Source organism: Cervus elaphus, chromosome 25 (assembly GCF_910594005.1).
Source record: "Cervus elaphus chromosome 25, mCerEla1.1, whole genome shotgun sequence".
NCBI classification, from domain to species: domain Eukaryota; kingdom Metazoa; phylum Chordata; class Mammalia; order Artiodactyla; family Cervidae; genus Cervus; species Cervus elaphus.
In genome coordinates, this window is record NC_057839.1 from 58,795,072 (window position 1) to 58,819,248 (window position 24,177).

A 24,177-nucleotide genomic window follows, 5' to 3' on the forward strand; every position below is an offset into this window, starting at 1 on the left:
CTTTTGCTTATCTAGAATTTTTTTTACCAAAAAAAAAAAAGATATTATCTTTAAAATTGTTTTTAAACTTTTGAGATAAAAAGCTTATAAGGATAACTTTTTCTAAATATTGCCATGTATTTTTGTTTGCAGCATATAGTGACTTAGGCTACTACATCATCAATAAATTGCACCATGTGGATGAGTCAGTGGGGAACAAAACAAGAAGGGCCTTCCTGTATCTTGCTGCCTTCCCTTTTATGGATGCGATGGTGAGTAGGGAAGATCGTTGGCACTTTTTTTTTAATTATGGTAAAAAATACATAACCTAAAACTTATCATTTTAACCATTTTTATGTGTGTGGTTCAATGACGTATAGTATAGTCACATTGTTGTGAATCTTCAGAACTCTTTTCATCCTGGGATACTGACTCTATTCCCGTTAAACACTGACTCCCCATCCACCCCTTCCCCAGCCCCTGGCAATCCGGAAATGGAAATGGGTCCACTTACTTCCTACAACAGATCTGCTTACTCCTTGGCAGGAAAGTTATGACTAGCCTAGACAGTATGTTAAAAAGCAGAGACATTACTTTGCCAACAAAGGTCCGTCTGGTCAAGGCTATGGTTTTACCAGTGGTCATGTATGGATGTGAGAGTTGGACTATAAAGAAAGCTGAGTGCCGAACAATTGGTGTTTTTGAACTGTGGTGTTGGAAAAGAATCTTGAGAGTCCCTTGGACTGTGAAGAGATCCAACCAGTCCTTCCTAAAGGAAATCAGTCATGAGTGTTCATTGGAAGGACTGATGTTGAAGCTGAAACTCCAATACTTTGGCCACCTGATGCGAAGAGCTGACTCATTTGAAAAGACCATGATGCTGGGAAAGATTGAAGGCAGAGGAGAAGGGGACAACAGAGGATGAGATGGTTGGATAGCATCACCGACTCAATGGACATGAGTTTGAGTAAACCCCATTAGTTGGTGATGGACAGGGAGGCCTGATGAGCTGTGGTCCTTGGAGTTGCAAAGAGTCAGACACGACTGAAGGACTGAACTGAACTCCCTCCAAAATGATCAACACCCTTGAGGCTGTCTTCACTGCCCTCCATACTTTTCTCACTGGAGGAATTTTCATATAATGTGAAATTTCCCATCTGAACCGTTGTTAAGTGCAGTTGAGTGGCCTTGGGTGCTTTCACATTGCTCTTCTCCCATCCCCACCATCCACGCTCAGCTCTCTCCATCCTCCCCACTGAACACCAACTCCCCACCCTCCCCCAGTCCCTGGCACCCACCGCTCTCACTTATATGTCTGTGAACTCAACTACTCTTGGTGCCTCATGAATAGAATGATACAGTGTTTGTCTTTTTGTGGCTCTTTGGCTTATTTCACTTCACAGAATATCTTCAAAGTTCACCCATGTTGTAGCCTGTGTCAGAATGTCCTTTTCTAAGGCTGAATAATATTTCCTGTATGTATAAGCCGTATTTTGTTTATCCTTTCATCCATCCGTGGGCATCTGGGTTATTTCCACATTTGTCTGCTATGAATACTGCCACTAGGAAGATGAGTGTACAAATATCCCTTTGAGTTCTTGCTGTAATTCTTTTGAGTATATACCCATAGGAAGAATTGCTAAATCATGTAATAATTCTGTTTTTAAGTTTTTGAGGCTTGATCATACTGATGGAGCAGCTGCACTGTTTTACCTCTCCACCAGCTGTGCGGAAGGGTTCCAATTGACCACTCACTGACTTTTAACCAGTCCATCTTATCAGTTTATTTTATGAGAATTGTCTGTATTTGCCACAAGTTCTGGCAGGAGACAAGAGAGCTCCCTTGAAAATTTGATTCAAATATAAATTCTTTTCTGATATATTCAGGCTCAAGAGATCAGGATAGCTTTCAGATAAACTTACCACTTGTGTGGTATAAGCACCCAAAGCTTTTTACAATAAGACTCACTTGAATATACTGATAAGGCTTTATTACTTTAATAACCAGCTTTGCTAGAGTAGCTAAGGATGACTCGCTTCCATAGATTAAATTCTTTGTCCTGATACTGAAGAGTTCTCAAAGAATGCTTTTTTCCTATTCATCTGTGTTGTAGATATAAAAGAGACTTAGCAAAAAATATATATATATGTATGTGTGTGTGTATATATATACACACACACACACACACATACATATATCTCTCATAATGGCTAATGGTGGAAAATAAACCCTTTCTTTAGGATCCATTTTAAATTACCCTTGGAAGAAAACTTTAAAATATGATCATCTGTATAGGTTTTTTCTTATTTTTAAGAATTTTTTATTATGAAAAATTTTAGACATACATGAAAGTAAACACAAATCATTAGCATGCAACAAGGCACTTCTTTTAAGAAGATGGCCTTTGATTTTATGGCTATATAGGTTTTGTTTTGTTTTGTTTTGTTTAACCACCCCTCTCCTCCAGTTCTATATACTTTAGATGTGTGAGGTGAGTATACCTCTGTGTCAAGGTTAAGGCTGCAGCCCCAAATCCTCAGAGGAAGGAGGCAAGGTACTAATATAAATGCATGTGGTCTGTCCTCTCAAATGTCATCAGAAGTCTCACTGTGCCCGCAGCTGGGTTAATGGGCACAACCTTACTGAATCTGACGGCTTCCTAGCAGTGTGGGGGAGCCTTAGATACTAAACCCTCAGTTAACACCGAAGGTTCTGATTTTCAGTTGTCCTGACATGACTTTAGGCTAAGAATTTGGCCATCAGAACACTTGTACCTGGATTTTCTTTTTCTTACTTATCACCAGGTGTGTTTACTCTGGTAGCTGACACATACCTTCCACCTCTGTGCCCCCTGCCTCCAAAAGAAAAAGGCCAAGGACTTGGGGTGTGTGGAAGCAGAGTCCCCACAGGGCCCAGACTGGACTGAGGTGGCACCACAGTGCCCTCAAAGCAGTGAGAGAACTGAATGGGGTGATAGCCTAAGAGAGTAAAAACCCAGCTTCCTAGGCAGAGTCTGAGATTCCGCCCTAATGCCCTTCCTGCTATCTGCACTGGGACTCTGCAAACACATAGAAGAACTACAGGGAACTCAGGACCAAAATGACCCACAGACTCTTTCGTGCCCTGTGTACCACTTCCTTTCTGTAACTTATTTGCCGCAGAAGTTCTCAAAACTCAAAACATTTGTGATCAGCACTCTTTTCTTCCATATTTCATCTACCAACTCACTCCCCCAAAAGACCAGTAGTAAGAGATTACTGATAAAGACCAAAATAATACACAACATCTCCCCCAAACACACACACACACACACCCTACAGCGTGGCCCTAATGTATTAGTTGGAGAGAGAATATTTTTGAAGCTTATCATCCAGATCACTTTCAGTCGGTAAAGCGAGGCCACAAGCCACAATTTACAAATGTCATCTACACTTTGCCTTTCTTTTCATATTTGGCACCTTGGGACCTGTGAGCTGAGGAGGAAGTGGCAGCAGCCGCAGCTGTGTAGTCTTGACACAGACCTAGGTTATTCCCTAGGTGTTTAGTTCGTATCTGCTCACACTGTTTAGCGCATGTGAAATGTTATTTCTGTGTCAGTTCAGATTGACCTTTACTTGTTAGAAAGATGATACTGAAACAGATCCTACTTTGAACTTCAAACCTTCTCCAAACCTGCCATTCCCTAGGCTTTTCGTTGTCTGCAGGCATTCTAGCACCTTCCTCTTAATTCCCCTCAAAGGCACAAAGTGTCAGATCAGATCCTGCCCAAACTTAAAGAGAAGGAAATAGTAGAACCCTGATCAGTCAGTGGGAGCCTGTGATGACTGCAGCAACTCAGAACCCGTTTTAAGTCCTCATTGGAACCCGCTTCACAGACCAGAAAGCTGTGGTTTGTGATTCACACTGGTCCCCATTCCTGGTATTCACCCAGATTTCCTGCCAAGCCCATGAACCAGTACACTAGTCTTCAGATAATTGGCACCAAACAAATACTATGTGGTCACTGGTTCCACTTAAAAACCTCACTTGGGTGCTCGGGGCTGGTGCACTGGGATGACCCAGAGGGATGGGATGGGGAGGGAGGTGGGAGAGGGGTTCAACATGGGGAACACATGTAAATCCATGGCTGATTCATGTCAATGTATGGCAAAAACCACTACAATATTGTAAAGTAATTAGCCTCCAACTAATAAAAATAATTGGGGAAAAAAAAAAAAACCTCACTTGGTCCTGGGTACCAGGTTAAGTTACAAGCATTCTATCAATCAAAGATTCATTAAACTTGTGCTACTAAGGTTGGGAGGTGGGTGGGTATAAAGTCTATTTCAAGAACACCCAGGAACTCATAAGAACCAGAAGTAACCTAATCCTGAATGTATCTCATGCCCAAATCTCTCCTTCCCGGCAGGCATGGACCCATGCTGGCATTCTCTTAAAACACAAATACAGTTTCCTGGTCGGATGTGCCTCAATCTCTGACGTCATAGCTCAGGTGAGTGTGGTGTGTGTGTCCTTTTAGGTGATGGACAGAACTGGCCGATGCCTCACTTACATCCATCCACTCTGCAGTGCATCCCTACCTGATTCAGATCAAACATGGACTTTGATAAATGCTTGTTAAATGAATGAGCAAACGAACCCTCCTGTGACTACAGTGTGTAGCATCTTGCGAAAAGGGGGGATTGTGGGAATTGAATTTCACTATCAGAGGTTTTGACCTTTATTGTCAAGGCTCTTGCATGTGAAATGACTCTAAAGCCATGGCTAGCAGGTGGTCATGGGATCACTGTGTACCTGACCGGGTGGACACACGGGCCTCTGTGTGGCCGAGTCACTCAGGGCTAGGTTTAGGAGAGCGCCCCTAGAAATTAGTCTTTAATTGTCATTGCCACCTGGGCAATTCAGGCATCTTTCCCCCAAACTTACAATCAGGAAATTGAGTCTGAGAACATGCTACTTCTGTCCAGTTTCCCCAGGGTCTGGCACCAGCCCTGGTTTCCATGCTCCATCCTTTCTTCTTCCATCAAAGATACCATGACAGATTTTAGCAGAAGATATTTAATTCCTATAGTCTGTAAGTTAGACTTAGTTCCTACAACTGGGGACTTGGAGAATGATCTCTTTATGGAGAAGGAGGCAAACTGATTTCTAAACTTGCTTTCCAATTCTCAATTCCATGCTGTGAACATGTCCACATGGTTCTTCCTGGTTTTTCCCTGCTGAGCATGCTAGTCTTTCAACCACCTTTTTGAAATAATCTACTGTTCAACTGTTAGTACCTCCCTAAAGGCCAAGAATTAAATTTCCAAATTAATTGCATTGACTCCATGGATCACTATTTAAAGTAATTTAAATTGCTTCCTGCTAACTTTATGTGTGTGTGTGTGTGTATGAGTGTGTGTGTGTTTTCTAGCACATGCCTGAATACTCTCTAACATCATTCTTTGATGTATCTCTGTTAATTTTCTTGTTGAGTTATTAGAGATTTTTTTGCTTGGTCTTACTTTTGATTCATCCTCTGAGGGATGAACTGAACTGTCTCATTCATGCTAATCACTTACTTGGAAATTAAGGGAACACCTCTCTTTTTCAACATGAGCATTGACATCTGAGTGAGCATTTGTAAATGCCATATCCTCAAAGGCAAAAAGAAAAACACACATCTTTGCCTTAGATAAATACAGCAAGCATCCAAGAGTAAAAGAAAGAAATCATATCCCTTAAAAATTTACAGCCTTTTTCCTTCTTAATTTTAAAACTAGTACTGACCCCTGCCTGCTGGGAGGGCTCGAAATTTCAGAATAAACATACCTGGTTAGTTGGGGCAATGGAAGCTGGATTCAGGTGCCATCTGTTCTCAGGCTGTTCCTGGTGATGTAGTTATTTTAAACCTTAAAGCTTGAGTTCCTACCTTATAGCTTAAACCTTATAGCTTGAGTTGGTTGAGGGAATAAATTCAATTTTTATTCGTAAGTCTTTTGCTCTCACTCCCACCCGCATCTTCATTCCTCTCATTACTTGAAAGCATTTGTTAATTACCAGATCTGGTAATGAATAAATAGATCCCAGACAAAATCCTTTTTTGAAAACATTTTTAAAGGTATTTATCTTATTTTCATTTTTAAAATTATGAAAGTATGATAATGCATTTACAGGAGACTTGGAAAATACAGAACAAAATTACATATAGTTTCACTAAGGAGATCCAACCAGTCCATCCTAAAGGAAATTAGTCCTGAATATTCATTGGAAGGATTGATTCTGAAGCTGAAACTCCAGTACTTTGGCCACCTGATGTGAAGAGCTGACTCATTGGGAAAGACCCTGATGCTGGGAAAGATTGAGGGCAGGAAGAGAAGAGGACAACACAGGATGAGATGGTTGGATGGCATCACCGACTCAATGGAATAGGTTTGGGTGGACTCTGGGAGCTGGTGTTGGACAGGGAGGCCTGGCATGCTGTGGTTCATGGGGTTGCAAAGAGTCAGACACAACTGAGTGACTGAACTGAACTGATTAAGATCTTTGGTTGGAGTTTCAATATCAAACTCCCAAAAAACTAATAAAATGAATATTTGGAAAGGTAGAAGAATATGGTAGACCTATAAAGCACCATGAACCAATTCAACATAATTAAGATTTATACAATTTTCACACAGCAGTAGGATACAAATTATATACAAGTTCCCATAGACTATAAACTAGGAGACATTGGAACATATCCAGGGACATAAAACAAGGTGCAAAAATTCTATGGTCTAAAGATATTGAAATCACATAGAGTTCTAGGCAAAGTCCCTTGAAATACCACCTTGGCATAGATAGGAAGGGAGTGATCACCAGTGATAACATGAAAACAGCTTGTAATGCCTTGAGTTTCAGTGCCAACTCCTGTTTAAAAAGTAATTTTTAGTAAGCTAATTAATTTCATATCATAATACCAAAACAAAGCTCTTGGTTTGGTTCCAACATGATATAGTTTTCTGTGTCACCATTATTTAATAATCATATGCTTTGTATTTATTCATGATCACCTGGACTTTCTTAGCTTGCTTAGTATCAAGTAAAATTTTGGTGGGGGGGGGGGGGCTGGGGTTGTTGGGCCTCGCTGGGACCCCCAGTCCTTTCCCCTATCTGCTGTCATCAGCCCTGGCCTTCTGAAGTCAGCTCAGACCCCAGAGATGGGATCCCAGGATACCAGTTGAGTAATGTGGTTGCACTACTTAAGTCCCCTTGTCTCCTGCCTTTCCATCTCAGCCTTCTGGCAAGATCCCAAAGATCCCAGTCATGAACCACGCAGTGGTGTGCACGTTGCACCACTTGTACCCAGGTAGCAAGTGCTCCTGCAAAAAGTTTCACAGTGGGACAAACTGATTGCAGTATAAATTCACAATCTCATCACTCCCCTCAGCTGACTCTAGTGACCATGTCTGAGGGTCCCCACCCACCTCACTGTCCCCAGAAGATGACCTCACTGCCCACTACACTGAGGACCTCAAACCCACCTGCCTGCTTTCAGACCCTGGCATCACCCCTGCTCCCCCCATTACAGGAAAGGTCATGTCCCTCCTTGGTGCCACGCCCCTTCTTCCTCCAGCGCCTGGGAGCCTGTCCTGTCCTGCTTTCTGGGGAACCTTATTCATCAGTTATGAGTGATTCCTTCTCTCTCCCCTGGATCATTTCTCTTGACGTGGAAACATGCTCAGACTTCTGCCATCTTAAAACAACCACAACCACAGCATCAGCAACAAGCTTTTTCTGGTTCCTATGTACCTCTGTAGCTACAATTCTATTTTTTCACAGCCAAACCTTTCAGAAAGGTGGTTTCCACTCAGGGTCTCCATTTCTTCCCTTCTCTTTCCTTCTTTTACCTACTGCAGACTGACTTCCACTCCCATCAGCTCACCCACACAGGTCTCACTAATGACCTGCCTGCCGCTGAATCCAGTGCAACAGTTTCCATTGACTTGGTGGATGTCTCAGTAACTCTTCATTCTGTTGACTGCGCCCTCCTCCATGAAACACGCCTTCCCACTGGCTCTCACACCAACATATCCTGGTTTTTCTTCTACTTCTGACAGCCCAGATCATCTATTGATGTGTAAATACTGAAGTTCCTCAAGACCCATGTCTCCTCACTGTGTATTCTATTCATGAAGAATCTGATGGGTGCCCCGCAATTATACCATCTGTAACATGACTGATATTCACCAAATAAATGTCTGCAGCCAAGCCCTCTGCTCTGGGCTCTAGACAAGGCATCTGAATGTCTCTATATTTCCATTCAGATCCTTCATAGGCATGGTAAGCCTCAATTCATAATCTTCATGATCTTGATGACTGCATTTTTGAATGAATCTCTGCCCCTACCATCTGCTCAGAAACCCGGGAGCCACCCTAGCAGCATCCCTCTTCATTCCCATCTGTCTAAAACATTTAATCCTAGATGCTTCCTTGTCAGCCCTCTCCTCCCCATCTCTGCTGCTCTGTTCTGAGAGGTCAGCCCTCCCACCTGGATCCTTAGAGATGCCTCCTGTGCCCAGGCCTGGCCCTCTGCTCTGGGTCTCCTCCCTCCTTTCCCACTGGGGCCACAGTAATCGATTCTATGTGACATTCTGGCCACCTCACCCCCTCCTCGAACCTGCTCTCAGATTGCCTCCTGGTGTTCCTGAGATAAAAAGCCAGTATCCTGATCACAGGCTGAGAGGGGCTGAAAATCCACCAGCCCTGCTTCCTCCCCAGCCCAACCACTCTCCTCTGTCCCCTCGCTCTCTGTCCTCCAGGGCCTGGTCCTCCCTTCCAGACTGGATGCGGCCGAGCCCCTCCCCCTGGGAATTCCCCCAGGGAATGCCCTGGCCTCTGCTCTCCCCACCCACCACCGGCTCCCGCCACCCACTGCCAGCCAGCTGCCTGGGCTCTGAGTCTCCGCTCAGATGCACCCCCCCGGGGCGACCCCCTTCACTCCACAGCCTCCTCCCCACTACCAGCACCGCTGCCCTCTTCCCTTCATGGGCCTTGTCAGGGGTTGACCACGACTCCTGTCTTCCCCGTAAGGTTGTCTGCTCCAGGAGAACAGGGTCTGGGACTACCTTATCCATCACTGAATCCCCAGCCCAGAGCAGGCTCTCCCTGGGAAAATCCTCACTACTCAGTCTGTAGGTTCCGCTCTCAAAATAACCTGATACAGTTTTGATGGCTGTATCAGATTCAAAAATCTTAATTCTGGATTGAAAATCAAAAGGGCCAGGTATTGTTTTAAATATAACTGACCCAACCCACGGTGAAGATGTAAGATGTACAGTAAGTGTTGGACCACATGGCATCAAGCTATTAACAACACGAGGGAGGCTGACAAAACCATCACTCTGGCTTTGGACTGGTCCAGGCCGAATGTCTCCTGCCTCCCTCTGTCCCACTCTAGCCCACTCTGCTCCTCCTTCTGGTCCTCTGCATACCTCCCCCTCCCTTTTCCTTCACGTCCAGATCCCCTTCCTTGGTTCTGCTCATCTGGCCATCCTGACGGCGCCACCAGGAGCCTTCCTGGACTTGGCAGAGGAGGGGGTCGTCTTCACATATTCATTTTCCCTCCAACATGTTCTCAATCTCTAAACACTGTCATCTTCATTAACACCATAGGTTTGTGTATGTCAAATGTGAAGCCTGCTGCAGACATACTAGTTTCTGATTAGTTAGAGAAACAAATGGGCATCTTGGCCACATCGCAAAACTCAATCTTCTGTTCCAAACACAATGGGACCTTAACAAGGCTTTGCTCAGCTGGTCTTTGCCACGCTTCAGTTAATACGGAACATTTGTTCCCCCGGGAAGCAGCAGGCATGGAGACAGTCACAGGCATCTTTCCTTACATCAGTGGGCTCCACTGTATCCTCAGTGAGCGTGAACGTGAGTGTGTGATTGGGAGCGTGAATGGACACTCACGTCATCCGTGCTCCGGGCAGCCACGTCCTGTCCAGGCGGCCGGGTCACAGCTCTGTCGTCTGCATTCCCCTGAGGACATCTCTGACTGGTTCTGTCGCATTTAGTGGTTTAAGAACAACAGCCCCAGCACACATGTCAGTTTGTGAGATAAGCTGACCACCTCTAACGTCTGATACTTTTCTTTCCTTCCAAAGTTCCTCTGGATTGCTCTGTTCCCCGTAGCAATTGAATGCACTCATTTGACGAATCATGCTCATTCTCCAGCTTCTTTTTTAACGTTCTGTCACCGGTCGTTTCTTGAGAATGCAGTGATCAGAATACGCCTCCTTTGGTCAGGCCCACTTAGCGGAGGTATATTTCACAAGCCTGTTCTTCCATGGATGATTGGCCGAGAAGGCTGATGTAGCTCAGATACTCTCTCCCCTCCCCTATTTTCCTACCTCTGCACCCACTATTCCTCAGGGATTTTCCCAAGATGGGACTCCCAGGACTCTGCCCAGAGGCTGGACTGATTCCCTCATTTCCAAAGGATGAGAGGTTAAATAGTTTGATAAATTTGCTTTAGATCCTGTACCATTCAATAGAGATTGACACTTTACTGTTATTTCAATCCCTGCTGACTTTGTATTTTTTTGACCTATGCCACTTTTGTAAGTCAATATCTTCAATTTTGATTGTCTGGTTTTATATTAATAAATACTAGCGGCTTTCGCAGCATGTTTAGTGGAATCCACGTAGTAAATGTAAATGGCTGTTTTTCTGTGTCCCATCATTGGTCACTATTCTGTCCTTTGTGGAAGGTCACTTAGGTCCTCAGGCGTGGATTACATGTGTACCTGGAGAGGGAAAAACTCTTCTGCATCGTTTAGGGTCTGGGAAACCAAAGCTTCTGGGTAGTCTTTAGCAATAACCTTAACCAGATATGCAGTTGCCTTAGAAAAAATACTTAGTGGTGAACATAACAGAGTGACCGTGTGTTCTTCCAGTGCTTCCCAGACACCTGACCCTGGATTCTCCGAGAGAAGCATTGCGCGGTAGCCCCAGGTCCTGCTGTCCTCACCTCCAGCGTCAAGGCTTTTGCTCAGAGATCCATCTCAGTTCTGGGTGCAAGAGGTTGGGCTGGGCTTCTGTTAATTGGTTCCGTCGCCTCCCTGATGACTGTCTGTTTCCCCACCTCTCAGGTCGTTTTTGTAGCCATTCTGCTTCACAGTCACCTGGAATGCAGGGAGCCGCTGCTCATCCCCATCCTGTCCTTGTACATGGGCGCCCTTGTGCGCTGCACCACGCTCTGTCTGGGCTACTACAAAAACATCCACGACATCATCCCGGACAGGAGCGGGCCGGAGCTGGGGGTAGGTGCCTAGACCCCGAGGACAGCCTGTCTGTGCACCCGCGGGGACACAGTTTGATCCTACCCCTGTGACCCGACACATCAGCCTAACAGGCACGTGCTCTGGGGCGTCCTATCCCAAGGTCAGGTGCTCAGGTCCACAGGGAGAAAGAGCTGGAGAGGTGAGGAACTCTGGAGATGGGAGAGACCCTAGAGGCCACTCTCCAGCCCTCTTCTCTCCGTACCAGAAGACTGAGTCACGGTGAGTCATGTCAGGCCCAGGAGGAAACACGATGTGGATGGTTCTTCTTACTCTGTGGTCAGAAGGAAGCCACTCTGTGATCAACAAAGATTTCAGGAGCCCTGGTACCGTTGAACTCACATTTGTTTAATTTCACAGCAGGGATCCAGGCTGTGTCTGGGCTTTCTGTACTGGCTAAACACACTCATTCAGGCACCTTCTACGGAGAGAGTTGGGGAGGGTTTAGGTGACACAGGAAATTTTAAATATGGTCTGTGGCCTCAGTCAGCTTTATGTCCCATTTGGCTTAGTCACCAACACAGGAACAATATTCAGACAAGACAGCACGGAGCCCACAGTAGGAATACAAGAGTTTCCCTCTGAGACTAAGAGAAGGAAGAGACGGATGTGGTCTCAGAAGCCCTCCTTATGGAGGCAGAGATTGGCCTGTGCGTCCAAAAGTGAATATGGTACAAGCAACGTATAATCTTACCCAGGTGACCAAAGCGTTCTTTTCATCACCGGTGTAAACAGTATCTAATTTATATGTATGCTAATCTTCTCTACCCTCTGGTATCAATTGGGTTGGTATCTATCCAGCTATAATTCAAATAAATATGACTTTATATATAAACATAAATAGACCACTCTATCCCTGGGTCGGGAAAATCGCCTGGAGGAGGGCATGGCAACCCACTCCAGTATTCTTGCCTGGAGAATCCCATGGACAAGAAGAGCCCGGCAGGCTACAGTCCATGGGATCACAAGACTCAGACATGACTGAAGCCACTTAGCATGCAAAGTGGTATGTATATATGTACATGAATGTGTGTGTATGTGTATATATACATGTATATGTATATATAGAGCTTCTCTGGTGGTTCAGACAATAAAGAATCTGCCTGCAATGCAGGAGACCCAGGTTCGATTCCTGGGTCAGGAAGATCCTCTAGAGAAGGGAATAGCTACTCACTCCAGTATTCTTGCCTGGGAAATCTCAGGGACAGAGGAGCCTAGCAAGCTATAGTCTGTGGGGTTGCAAAGACTCAGACATGACTGAATGACTAGCAATTTCAATTTATATATAAATTGAGTACATTACCACACTCTAACCCTGATCCCACCTTTGACCACATGTTACTTTTGTCATGTCAAAACAGTCCTTGTACTGAGCACTCACCTTGATCTGAAGTCAGGCCATCAATAATAGATTGAGATATTTCCATCATGAGGGCCACCACATCAGATTGGTCTTGATGGCAGCAATCCATCTTAACATTCAGCTGCCAGCAAAAGGAAATAAAGTGACTGAGATGGCTCCAGGATACAACACTTACCTTTGTGAAGAATCAAAACCAAAATCACTTGATAAAAGCCAGGTGTTAAAGACAGTGCCTGTCTTTGCTGTGGAATTGTTAATAAATAGCCTTCTCTTTACTATGCTTTTATTTTGCTTATGCTTCTGAACATTTACATGACTTCTGTCAGAACCTTGAGATTAGGAACCTCTGTCATAGACTTATAGAGTGCCTAAATAATTAGGCACATTCTTGACCACACTGATTCCAAAATAAATTACAATAATGTTTTATTTCTGTGAGTTACCTCTTACTAACATGGCTTCTAGCCAGTCAGTTTTATGATGTAAACAAGAACTTTTCCAACCTGTTTCTCAGGCTGTGAAGCTGGGTTCTGCTTGGGTTAGTATTGCCCTGTTTAGACAATAGTGGTTTGAATCCATCAAGCTTAAAGGTGTGTTTTGATTTCATGGGAGCTTGCCAGTTGTCTAAGTTCAATTCTAATAAGACAGTACAATTTATTTTAATTCAACTTGGCTTGTCTACAGAGGCTTTTCCTACATTATTTTTAAGTATAGTGAATTGACTCATGGTTGACATCAAAAGAAAAGGCTTTGATTCTGAATTATTTTTTTCTGTTCTTCTCGAGTTCAGCGAACTTTTATCCCATTTTGTTGATACAGGGAGATGCAACAATAAGAAAGATGCTGAGTTTCTGGTGGCCTCTGGCGCTCATCTTGGCCACACAGAGAATCAGTAGGCCCATTGTGAACCTCTTTGTTTCCCGGGACCTCGGTGGCAGTTCTGCAGCTACGGAGGTAAGGCACCTTCTGGGAACATGGGTGCCCAAAGTCACCGTGTAACAAATGGGGGCGGGGAGGTGGCTGACAAATTTGTTTCCAGTTCCTCCTGAGAGCTAAGAAATTCTGTGATACTAAGTTCTGTGATACCTTCACACAAGGAAGCATTGATCTCCATCCGTGACTTAGAATCATGTGATTTTGTTTTTTTATGAGTATGGAAACAGTGACAGACTTTATTTTCTTGGACTCCAAAATCACTGTGGACGGTGACTGCAGCCATGAAATTAAAAGACGCTTGCTCCTTGGAAGAAAAGCTAGACAAACCTAGACAGCGTAATAAAAAGCAGATACATCACTTTGCCAACACACGTCTGTATAATCAAAGCTATGGTTTTTCCAGTAGTTGTATATGGATGTGAGAGTTGGACCATACAGAAGGCTGATCACCAAAGAATTGATGCTTTCAAACTGTGGTGTTGGAGAAGACTCATGAGAGTCCCTTGGACTGCAAGAAGATCCAGCCAGTCCATCCTAAAGGAGATCGGTCCTGAATATTCATTGGAAGGATTGATGCTGAAGCTCCAAATACTTTGGCCACCTGATACAAAGAGCCGACTCATGGGAAAAGATCCTGATGCTGGGAAAGATTGAGGGTGGGAGGAGAAGGGGACGACACAGGATGAGATGAGTTTGAGCAAATGCCTGGGAGATAGTGAAGGACCGGAAAGCCTGGTGTGCTGCAGTCCATGGAGTCGCAAAAAGTAGGACGCGTCTAAGCGACTGAACGAGTGTAATGAGTATGGAAGAAGATATCTTATTTGTCCTTCTCTTTTACCACATGAAAAAAACCTAGGTAAGGACACAAAAGTAGCAAGAAGCTGGACTGTGTTAGAATCCAGGTTTTCTTTCTCCCATTAGTGGCCTCTCCATTTTCCCATGGAGTCAGCATGGAGCCTCTTCACTGTGGTCACAGAGGACGATGGGACCGGCCGTGCGCAGAAGTACCCAGAAGGCGAGGGCTGATGCCTCTGTGTTCTGACCCACCTCCCCTCACCTGTCCTTGCTCCGCCTCCTGCATGTACCACCCAGCCTACTGTGGCTTCACGCACTCTTCGGCAACCTGCCCTCCTTCAAAGGAGGGTCTCCTCTATTTACTCACAACTCAAGAAATTGATCTGGAAACTGGCAGCTGCTCCAGGGAGAGAGTCGGAGCATTTTTTATTTATTTTCCGTCATGCCAGTATGGTATGAACAAATAGAAAGACTTCATTTGTTTGCTCATCTGCTGCCTTCTGGGGAATTAATTCTGGCTCTGGGACTGCTGATCCTTCAGGAAGGCCAGTGGCCGCTCCCGAAGGCCTCCTGTTTACACAACTGCCCTTGAATGCGCTTTCAGCACGTCTCCAGGCCGGGGTCTCTTGCCAGGTTCCATGTCCTGGGAAGCAGCTCATGTTGGCCTGGAAAGAGAAGTACATAAATCACAAGCTGAATGCTTTCTCTTGCCTCTGTGGGTTCCTGGATTTTGTTTTCTTGACTCAACAAATGTCCTCTGGGGTGGCTTCTGTAACATGGCAGCTTTTTTACCTAATACTTTTGTTTTAGCTGCCCTGTAAAAAGTATGGGACCACCCCCTCCACCAATCACCTGTGTGCTAGAATTCCATCTTCCCCTAAAACAAAACAAAACAAACAAAAAAAAAAACTAAGACAATTTGTATGTTAGAATCATTTCTAAATGGACTTCAGTGCATAGAGACAGACCTCAGCATAGGGGAACAGAATTGACATGAATTAATCGTCTGCTTCTGATGGTGTTGGCACTTGCATACATCTCATTGACTCCCAACACCCCTGTGCTGTGGTTGTTGTTAGTCTCACGGTTTTGCTGGAGGAACAGAGAGGGGGCCTGAGAGGGTTTATGCTTCTCTTCACACACACCTGGGAAGTGATGGAGTGACGCTGGAATCCAGATCTGCCTGATTCCACCACCTGCTCCTCAGAGCAGTGTCTTCACCGGCTGGAGACCTACCTCATTCACACTCCTGGCATCGAAATGAAGGGTGACTGCAACCATGAAATTAAAAGATGCTTGCTCCCTGGAGGAAAAGCTATGACAAGCCTAGAAAGCGCAGTAAAAAGTAGAGACATCTCTTTGCCAGCTAAGGTCCGTATAGTCAAAGCTGTGGTTTTTCCAGTAGTCATGTACGGACAGGAGAATGGGTCCATAAAGAAGGCTGAGCACTGAAGAATTGATGCTTTCAAAATGTGCTGCTGGAGAAGACGCTTGAGAGTCCTTTGGACAGCAAGGAGATCAAACCAGCCCATCCTAAAGGAAGTCAACCCTGAATATTCATTGGAAGGACTGATGCTGAAGCTGAAGCTCCAATCCTTTGGCCACCTGATGCGAAGAGTTGACTCATTGGAAAGCATCCTGATGCCGGGAAAGACTGAAGACGCTGGGGAGGAGAAGGGGATGACAGAGGATGAGATGGTTGGATGGCATCACTGACTCGATGGACATGAATTTGAGCAAGCTCCAGGAGATGGTGAAGGACAGGGAAGCTTGGCGTGCTGCAGTCCATGGGGTCACAAAGAGTGGAACACGACTTAGACTGAACAACAGCAACAAAGAAATGAAACTCTCATATTCCTGGAAGAACCTGCTTGGCTTCCTGTGAGAAGTATTCGTTTTCTCAAGTTAAACATCAGAGTTGGGCTCTCCTAGGCTGAACAGACTGGAAGGGAGTTGAGTTGGGTGGCGAGTACCATAAAGCCACCAACAGGTGCACACCGTCAGCTTCCCTGAAGGATGGCGTGGAGGCAGAGAGGTGGTCCCTGAGTGCCGAGTGTTCAGAGAGCAAGGGTGGAGCTCAGAATGGCATTTGGAGACTCAAGAATCGGGCTAGACAAGAGGGTTCCGTTTGGCTCTGTGAGAACCTGGCGGACCAGGGTTGAAATCTTGGCTTTTCAATCAGCGATCGGGACCTAGATAAACGTATCTAAACAAGATGCATCCTCCCTCCTAGTCTCAGGTGCACACTCTGGACCTGCTCAGCCCGCTCCCCAGGATACAGGGGACCTCTGCCCCTTCCTTCTGCTCCAGGGCCGTCGCAAGGCTGGCCATGCTGTCACCCGGGATGGAATGACCTGTCAGGGGGCTGTAGCTGAGACGGCTCGCGCTGCCACGTGGCAGGCGGCAGGCAGAGGCTGGAGATGCTCTCTGCGGATGCCTTGCTAACTGCCGGCTCTTCCTCTTGCAGGCTGTGGCAATTCTGACGGCCACATACCCCGTGGGTCACATGCCATATGGCTGGTTGACAGAAATCCGTGCTGTCTACCCTGCTTTTGACAAGGTGAGAACCCCATGCGGCGCGGTTTCCGAAACACTCTCTTTAAAATTAGCGTTTGAGAGACAGCGATCTCCGGTGATGGACACCTCGGTGTCTCTCAGCCTCACCTCCCTCTGCAGGGTTGATGTAGCATTGGGGCTGGCGGAGGTAATTGTGGAACACGTCCCTCCGGAAATCACAGAGGTGAATTGATGCTTGCCTTGATGCAGCTCCCAGGACGTGTCTCCAAACCGGTCCTCACTTCTAGGTTACTCCTGTTGAGAAATTATTTGCAAAAGGGAAATGATACTCTCAAAAAAATTAATATGTAGTTTTCGTTTCTGTGGTTTGTTGCTTTTTGTTTGTTTATTTTTACTGACCTCATAGCTGATGTGAAGGTACAGCTTGAGTTCATAAGCTTATGGCTTTCTTTCGAGGGGGTACATGCACACCCTGGGTGCAGGCTAGTTCAGTTCAGTTCAGTCGCTCAGTCAAGTCCGACTCTCTGTGACCCCATGAACTGCAGCACACCAGGCTTCCCTGTTCATCACCAATCCCGGAGTTTACTCAGACTCATGACCATTGAGTCAGTGATACCATCCAACCCTCTCATCCTCTGTCATCCCCTTCTCCTCCCACCTTCAATCTTTCCCAGCATCAGGGTCTTTTCCAATGAGTCAGCTCTTCGCATCAGGTGGCCACAGTATTGGAGTTTCAGCTTCAGCATCAGTCCTTCCAATGAATATTCAGGACGGGGATGAACTTATTCCAGCTGAAAGCTTCTGCTGACGTTGCAGGGAGGCAATAAGTCTTCAGACATGTAACCTGAGACCGTGTCAAGACTGACCTGCAGGTCATTTGAGAAATGCCTATTTCATTCAAGTGTAATTATTTGAACCTGTAAACGTTCAACCTAAAACAAATAAGTAGAAAAAGAGACCCCGCCCCCCAAAGATTGTATGCAATGTTTTAAAATGGAAAAATAGGGAAAAAGCAAACAGCCTGCCCCTTGTACTCTTAATAGCAACTGTTTGAATTTCTGTAGAACTAGCTCAGAGTCACTACTGACATCATTTTAATCTGATCCCGAAAGAGCCCTGAGAGGTGACGCTGTTCACCAGCGTCCCCCGCAGATTACCTGCCTCTCTCCCCCCACCCATAACCAGTCACCTGTGAGTAGCAGCTCCCCTCCAGGCAAGTCAGGGATCGCCCCCACAGAGCCGCACATGAGAGAGGGAGGCTCTCGTTCAGAACTCTTTACGAGGCTGGAACTTCCCCAGTAAACAATGAGTTGGACGCTCCACCACTTGCCAACATTCACTTGGAGCATCAGGATGCAGAGCGTGTCCCAAAAATTGCCTTTGATTCCTGCTTCCCAAACCCAAGAGTGGATCAGAAGGTCTGAGCCACGTGCAGCAGAGAGCTATGTTGGACTGGGTTTAAGTCAATTTATGGAGACAAATCAGTATTTTCATGTCAAGAAACATGTATATAGAAGTAAGTCCTTGAAAACCAAAATGGATATAAGTCTTATTGCTAAATGTTTAGCTCTTGGAGAATAAGACTATATAATAAAATCCAATAGCAGGGTTCTACATGTGTTCTGAACCTCCTGGCTGTGATCGTCTCATCTGAAATCGGTTCTGGCTACCTTGAAATGATTAAACTTAACAATGCAGCCCTATACAATTTCGCTAAGAGCAGCCAAGAAAAACATTGTTTTATTCACGATTACAGAGGTTAGATGCTATGAAAAAAATCCCTTTAAGGAGCATCTCTTGAGCCTGATGCTGGAGGAAATCAGGATACTTATGAAACCTCCCCATTGTCACCACGCATTCCACCGCACCACTCCGGCCATTCCCATGAATGCTGTCTATTCACCCAGATCTTAGACACCTCTGTGTGGACTTCCGGAATTTGCTGCATTGACAGTTGAAAATCCTTAGCCTGCTTGTGGGTTCCAGACTTAGAGATTTAACATTTCTTGCATAACTTCTGATGTTTCTAGCTAAACAGGGAGATGGGAGAGTTTTCCACTCTTTCACATTTTCTCTAGTGTTCGGTTATCATCTGCAAAAGAGTGTATCTCTGCGAAAAAGCCCACGGGGCAAGCAAGACGAGACACTGATGCTGAGCTAATGATACGTGCCGGTTTACTCCAACCATATTGGCAAACATATTTGCTGTCTTAAAAATCAAAGCACATTGAGGGAGCTGGGGCCTGCGGCTGTCACCACGGGGAGATTGAGGGGGGGCATGTACATTTGGAGGTGGGACCCCTTCTCACCCAGCCCACCAGGGGACCACCCTTGCAGATCCCTGGGGGAGAGGAGATGAAGAGATGTCCCACGTGCTGTGATGGGCACTGTGCCAGCATGGCAGTCTGTTTTCCAGGAAAAGCAGGTGTGCTGGAGTGAAGAAAATGGAAACCCCGCCAGAGGTTTGCACGGGCGGCATAAAGGAGAAGGGCTTCCAGAGTCTGTCTCAGCCTCTGATGGGAAGCAAACATCAAGTGGGACCTGTAACACGTCCACTTGTACATCTGTCATTAGGCTGACATGGGAGCCAGGGGCTTGTTGTTTGTTTCCATGAGTCAACTCTGGGGCTCACTGGATACATAACGAGGTGGGCGTTGTTTTTTCTCAGCTTCTGTTCACAGTCGAGGACCAGACACTTGACCCTCAATCAAGGGTTTTGATTGAGTGGCAGGTACACTTAGCAATGACGCTGAGATGGCATCAGCCAGCCTCAGGTATGTGTCAGTGAAATGTGCTCACATTTCAATTTAACAAGGACTGTTGGAGCATCTTCTTTACTTAAGAGAGATGGTGCTGAGTTGCAGGAGCTAAAGAGATGGATGAAACACCCAGTCCTTTATCCCAGGGGGCAAATGTGCCCCTCACAGGAGTCTTGACATGTGACCCCGATACAGGCTCAGTTGCCATCCCTGCCTGCCTGCAGAGCCCAGGGTGGTCAGACACTGCAGGAAAGGATAGAGCCCTGAATTAGGTGGGTGGGCACCCAGCGCCCTGGAGAGGGGACTGACCCCAGAGACACTGCTGGGCAGTTCAGTCCAGAACTCCTTCTGGTTAGGAGTCCAGAAGCCTGACAGCTGTCTCGAGAGAGACGTCCAGTGGCAGCGGTCTTCCAAGCTGTCCCTTGACATCCATGCTTCAGATGCGTCAAATCAAACAGAAACGAGATGTTCGGTAAGAAGCGTGAGTGGTCAGCCCACGATAACCTGGAGCCTTTTCTTGCCCCCCCAGAATAACCCCAGCAATAAACTGGTGAGCACAAGCAACACGGTCACAGCAGCCCACATCAAGAAGTTCACGTTCGTCTGCATGGCCTTGTCGCTGACGGTAAGGACAGACCCACCCCCGGCCCCCGCCTCTGTGTCTGTTTTTAGAAAAGAGGAAATTGCCATTTCAAAGGGAGAAGTCTTGTATTCCATAGTGCAGTGCTGTGTTAGATAAGGTGACAACCTCTCCTAGATATTTTCATCCCAAAATACAAACAACTGTTAATCAAGGATGGCGTTGAGTCTACACTTCACCCAGTGGCTCAGATAGTAAAGAACCTGCCCGCAAGACAGGAGACCTGGGTTCGATCCCTGGTTTGGGAAGATCCCCTGGAGAAAGGAAATGGCCATCCACTCCAGTGTTCTTGCCTGGAGAATTCCTTGGGCAGAGGAGCCTGGCAGGCTACAGTCCATGGGGTCGGAAAGTGTCAGGCACGACTAAGCAACTTTCGCTTTCATCGAGTCTAAGAATAGAGGGCCAACTTCTGGCATTTCTGTAAGGGGCTTCTTACATGCTGAAGGAAGGCAGGCTTTGCCTTTCTCAATGATATTCTGTCTTACTGAATAATTTCCAGCCTATCTTTAAACACCCAGAGTCAACTGTATCTTTTCCAAATTTAATTGGTATGATTTGTTTCACTGGTAAAAGTTCCCTTCTTTTTATGTTTACGCTGCTGTATCCTTCCTATGGAGCCATCATTCACGATATACTTACCAGGCACCTACAGGATCCAAAACCCTGTGCCGTCTTCAAGGATCGAGGTGTGAACAAGAGTGGCTAGCGCCTCCTCATTGGCAGGGCCTGTCGGTGACGCTGCACAGCCTTAAATGAGCAGTTCACACCCTTTATCAACCTACCTGGGCAGTGCGGATGTAGGAGATATCTTCAAAACACACGGGAAAAAAATTCCAACATGCTCTATAATCCAAAGCACACAGTATATGACTTAAGATTGCTTATAACATTCGTCAACAGTAGCAAGAAAATAATAATGACATTTATAAACAACTTCACATCGTAGACTGTGCTCTGTGAGTTCTAAAGATGGAGATGAGTAGAGGCTAAAAAGAAATAGGGATCTTTTGAACTCAGTTCCTTGTTTGTTGTGGTGACTACATGTTTAAGTCCTGTAGAAATTCTCCATTTTTACAGCTTAATGGAAAAAAACATAACAGAAATAGCTGAGTGTGTGCAATTCCCATCATAAATGACTGATACCGAGGACATAAGACAATAAGAGGTTTGGGGACAAGTGATGAGAGGTACTTTGTGAGCGTTGTCACTGGCCATTATCACAAGAACCACTTAGCTAGATGAGCCCTAAGAGGGGTCCCTTAAAATCAAGTCTGACACACATTTTAAACCTTGCTTGGATTTTTTTTTTTCAAAACCCATAGCTTAATATTTGATCCTTTGACCCAACACCTGAATAAACTCCTCAAGGACAACACAAGGTCTATAGCCCATCACCTAAGACCTCTGACACTGGGTCATGACTCGGCATCCGTGGCCACCCCATCACCCCAGCCCAGCCCTTCCTCTCAGTCTATCCCTCATGAAACTGGGAAACTGCAGGGGGATGTCAGAAGCATATTCCAGGCCGCCTCCCCAGGGTGGGGAGACCTCTGATAGCACGCCTGCCTGAGTCAGGTAGGTCACCCCAGGCAGCCCTGTTCTCCTGGTTGTATTGTTTCTCCCTACAGTGTGCAAATTTTTCCATAGTTCCCTCAAACATTAGCAAAACACTGTACAACCTTGAAACCGTTTAAAAGAGGATTTTGGGAAAAACAGAGAAGGTTTCTATTCCCGGAGCAGACCTCAGCTTTTGGAGCCTGCATGAAGTGACTGGAAGTTGAGAGTCGAGTTGGTTCGGATGCCAGGGTCTGTGACTTGGACACCATCCACACCAGAAGCTGGAAGCTCTGGGCTGTTGCTCACTCTGCGGTCAGGGTCTGGCTCCTCTGTCTCCTCTCACTCTGCTTGGACCTCCTCCCTCAGTTACGGTCAAGTCTGATGGAGAACATTACCAGATTGAGTTTACGGATATTCCTTCCTTCCTTCAGTTCACAGGCAATACTCTGTACTTCTCAAACAAAAGCAGCAAGTGTATTTTGAAGTGATAACCACTGATAATTTTATTAGCTTTTCTAATATAAACTAGAAAAATGCTTCGATTTCCCATAGAGAGGTTTTAGTTATTTAATTATTCTAATCCTACTATCTGTGTGTGTGTGCTAAGTTGCTTCAGCTGTGTTCGACTCTTTGAGATCCTGACCGTGTGAACTGTAGCTCACCTCTGTCCGTGGGATTTCCCAGGCAAGAATACTGGAGTGGGTTGCCATTTCCTTCTCCAGGGGATCTTCCTGACCCAAGGATCAAACCGGAGTCTCCTATATTGGCAGGCAGATTCTTTACCACTAAGCCACCTGAGAAGCCCAGACTACAGTATAGGGTAAACCTGACTTATGGAAAGGGCTTCCCAGGAGGCTCGGTAGTAAAGAATCCGCCTGCCAATGGGGTTGCAAAGAGTCGCACACGACTTAGCAACTTAGCTACAGCAAATAACTTTTATGTGCACTGGGAAACCAAAAAATTCGTGTGACTCACTATATTGCAATATTCACTTTACAGTGATGGCCTGAAATAGTTCCAAGGGATGTCGATACATGTATTTAATAAAGCTTAAACTTTTATTCTTGCTTTATCGCAATATTCATTATACTGGGGCAGTAAAAAGTGAAAGTGTGAAAGTGTTAGTCACTCAGTTGTGTCCAACTCTTTGTGACCCCATGGACTGTAGCCCACCAGCCTCCTCTGTCTGTAGAATTCTCCAAGAAAGAATACTGGAGTGGATTGCTGTTTCCTTCCCCAGAGGATCTTCCCTTCCCAGAGATCGAACCCAGGTTTCCTGCATTGCAGACAGATTCCTTACCATCCAAGCCACCAGGGAAGTCTAGACCAAAACCTGCATTATCTCCGAGGTCTGCCTGAAATAGCACCACCTAAAAGCCCCCCTTCCAAGCTCCTTCTCCAGGGCCTTTTTCTCTGAACTGTGCTGTTCCAGCAAATAGGAGCAGATCCCTGGCACTGAGGCTGTGCACTGAGGCACTTGCCAGCACGCCTGAAGCAGTGGTTTCTTCAACAATACAAACAGTGGTATTACAGCGTGTCTCAGATACATTGGCTTCCCAGGTGGTGCTAAAGAATCTGGCTGCTAATGAAGGACACGCAAAGACGCGTGTTCGATCCTTGGGTCGGGAAGACCGCCTGGAGTAGGAAATGGCCGCCCACTTCAGTGTTCTGGCCTGGAAAATTCCATGGACAGAGGAATCTGGTGGGCTACAGTCCATGGGGTTGCAAAGAGTTGGACATAACTGAGCGAGTGAGCACAGATACTTTATAACGACTCGATCAACTGGTCCTCCTTCAGTTGGCTCTAACATCTTGGCTAGAAGCTGGCCTGCGTGCATACTCAGTCATGTCCTAGTCTTGATGATCCCGTGGACTGTAGCCCACCAGGCTCCTCTGTCCATACGACTTTCCAGGCCAGAATACTGGAGTGGGTTGCCCTTTCCTTCTCCAGGAGATCCTCCTAACCTAGCGATCGAACCTGCATCTCCTGCATTGGCAGGTGGATTCTTTACCACTGAGCCACCAGGAATTGCATTAAAAGGTATATAGAAAAAATATAAGGGTTTCCCCCCTAAATTCGTTGTTATGCTGTCACTATAGTGCATACAGCTTTTTATAGCACTTACCATGTTCATTCTTCACATCTATTATATCTTGTAGGCCTTGAACTTCCCTAGGCAGGATCTGTGTGTTAGTCACCTTATCCCCAGGGCCTAGCATCCTGCTGACACAGAAAGGGCACAATAAACAGAATGCAAACACAGGAATCAATTAATACTTACCTGTGAGATAAGGATCAGAAAGGTGCCGATGGCATTCAC

The 24,177-nt window shown here is 45.8% G+C and overlaps 1 protein-coding gene across 1 annotated transcript in view; it reads left to right on the top strand.

The window, feature by feature from the left end:
• ANKH (ANKH inorganic pyrophosphate transport regulator) overlaps positions 1–24,177 on the top strand; it is a 162,022-nt gene that overhangs the window by 105,916 nt on the left and 31,929 nt on the right. The window contains exons 3-8 of the mRNA XM_043887771.1: positions 133–251; positions 4,389–4,472; positions 11,101–11,271; positions 13,472–13,606; positions 16,851–16,943; positions 20,189–20,284. Of these exons, the coding sequence (XP_043743706.1) occupies positions 133–251; positions 4,389–4,472; positions 11,101–11,271; positions 13,472–13,606; positions 16,851–16,943; positions 20,189–20,284 (698 nt within the window). The remainder of the gene's footprint in view (positions 1–132; positions 252–4,388; positions 4,473–11,100; positions 11,272–13,471; positions 13,607–16,850; positions 16,944–20,188; positions 20,285–24,177) is intronic.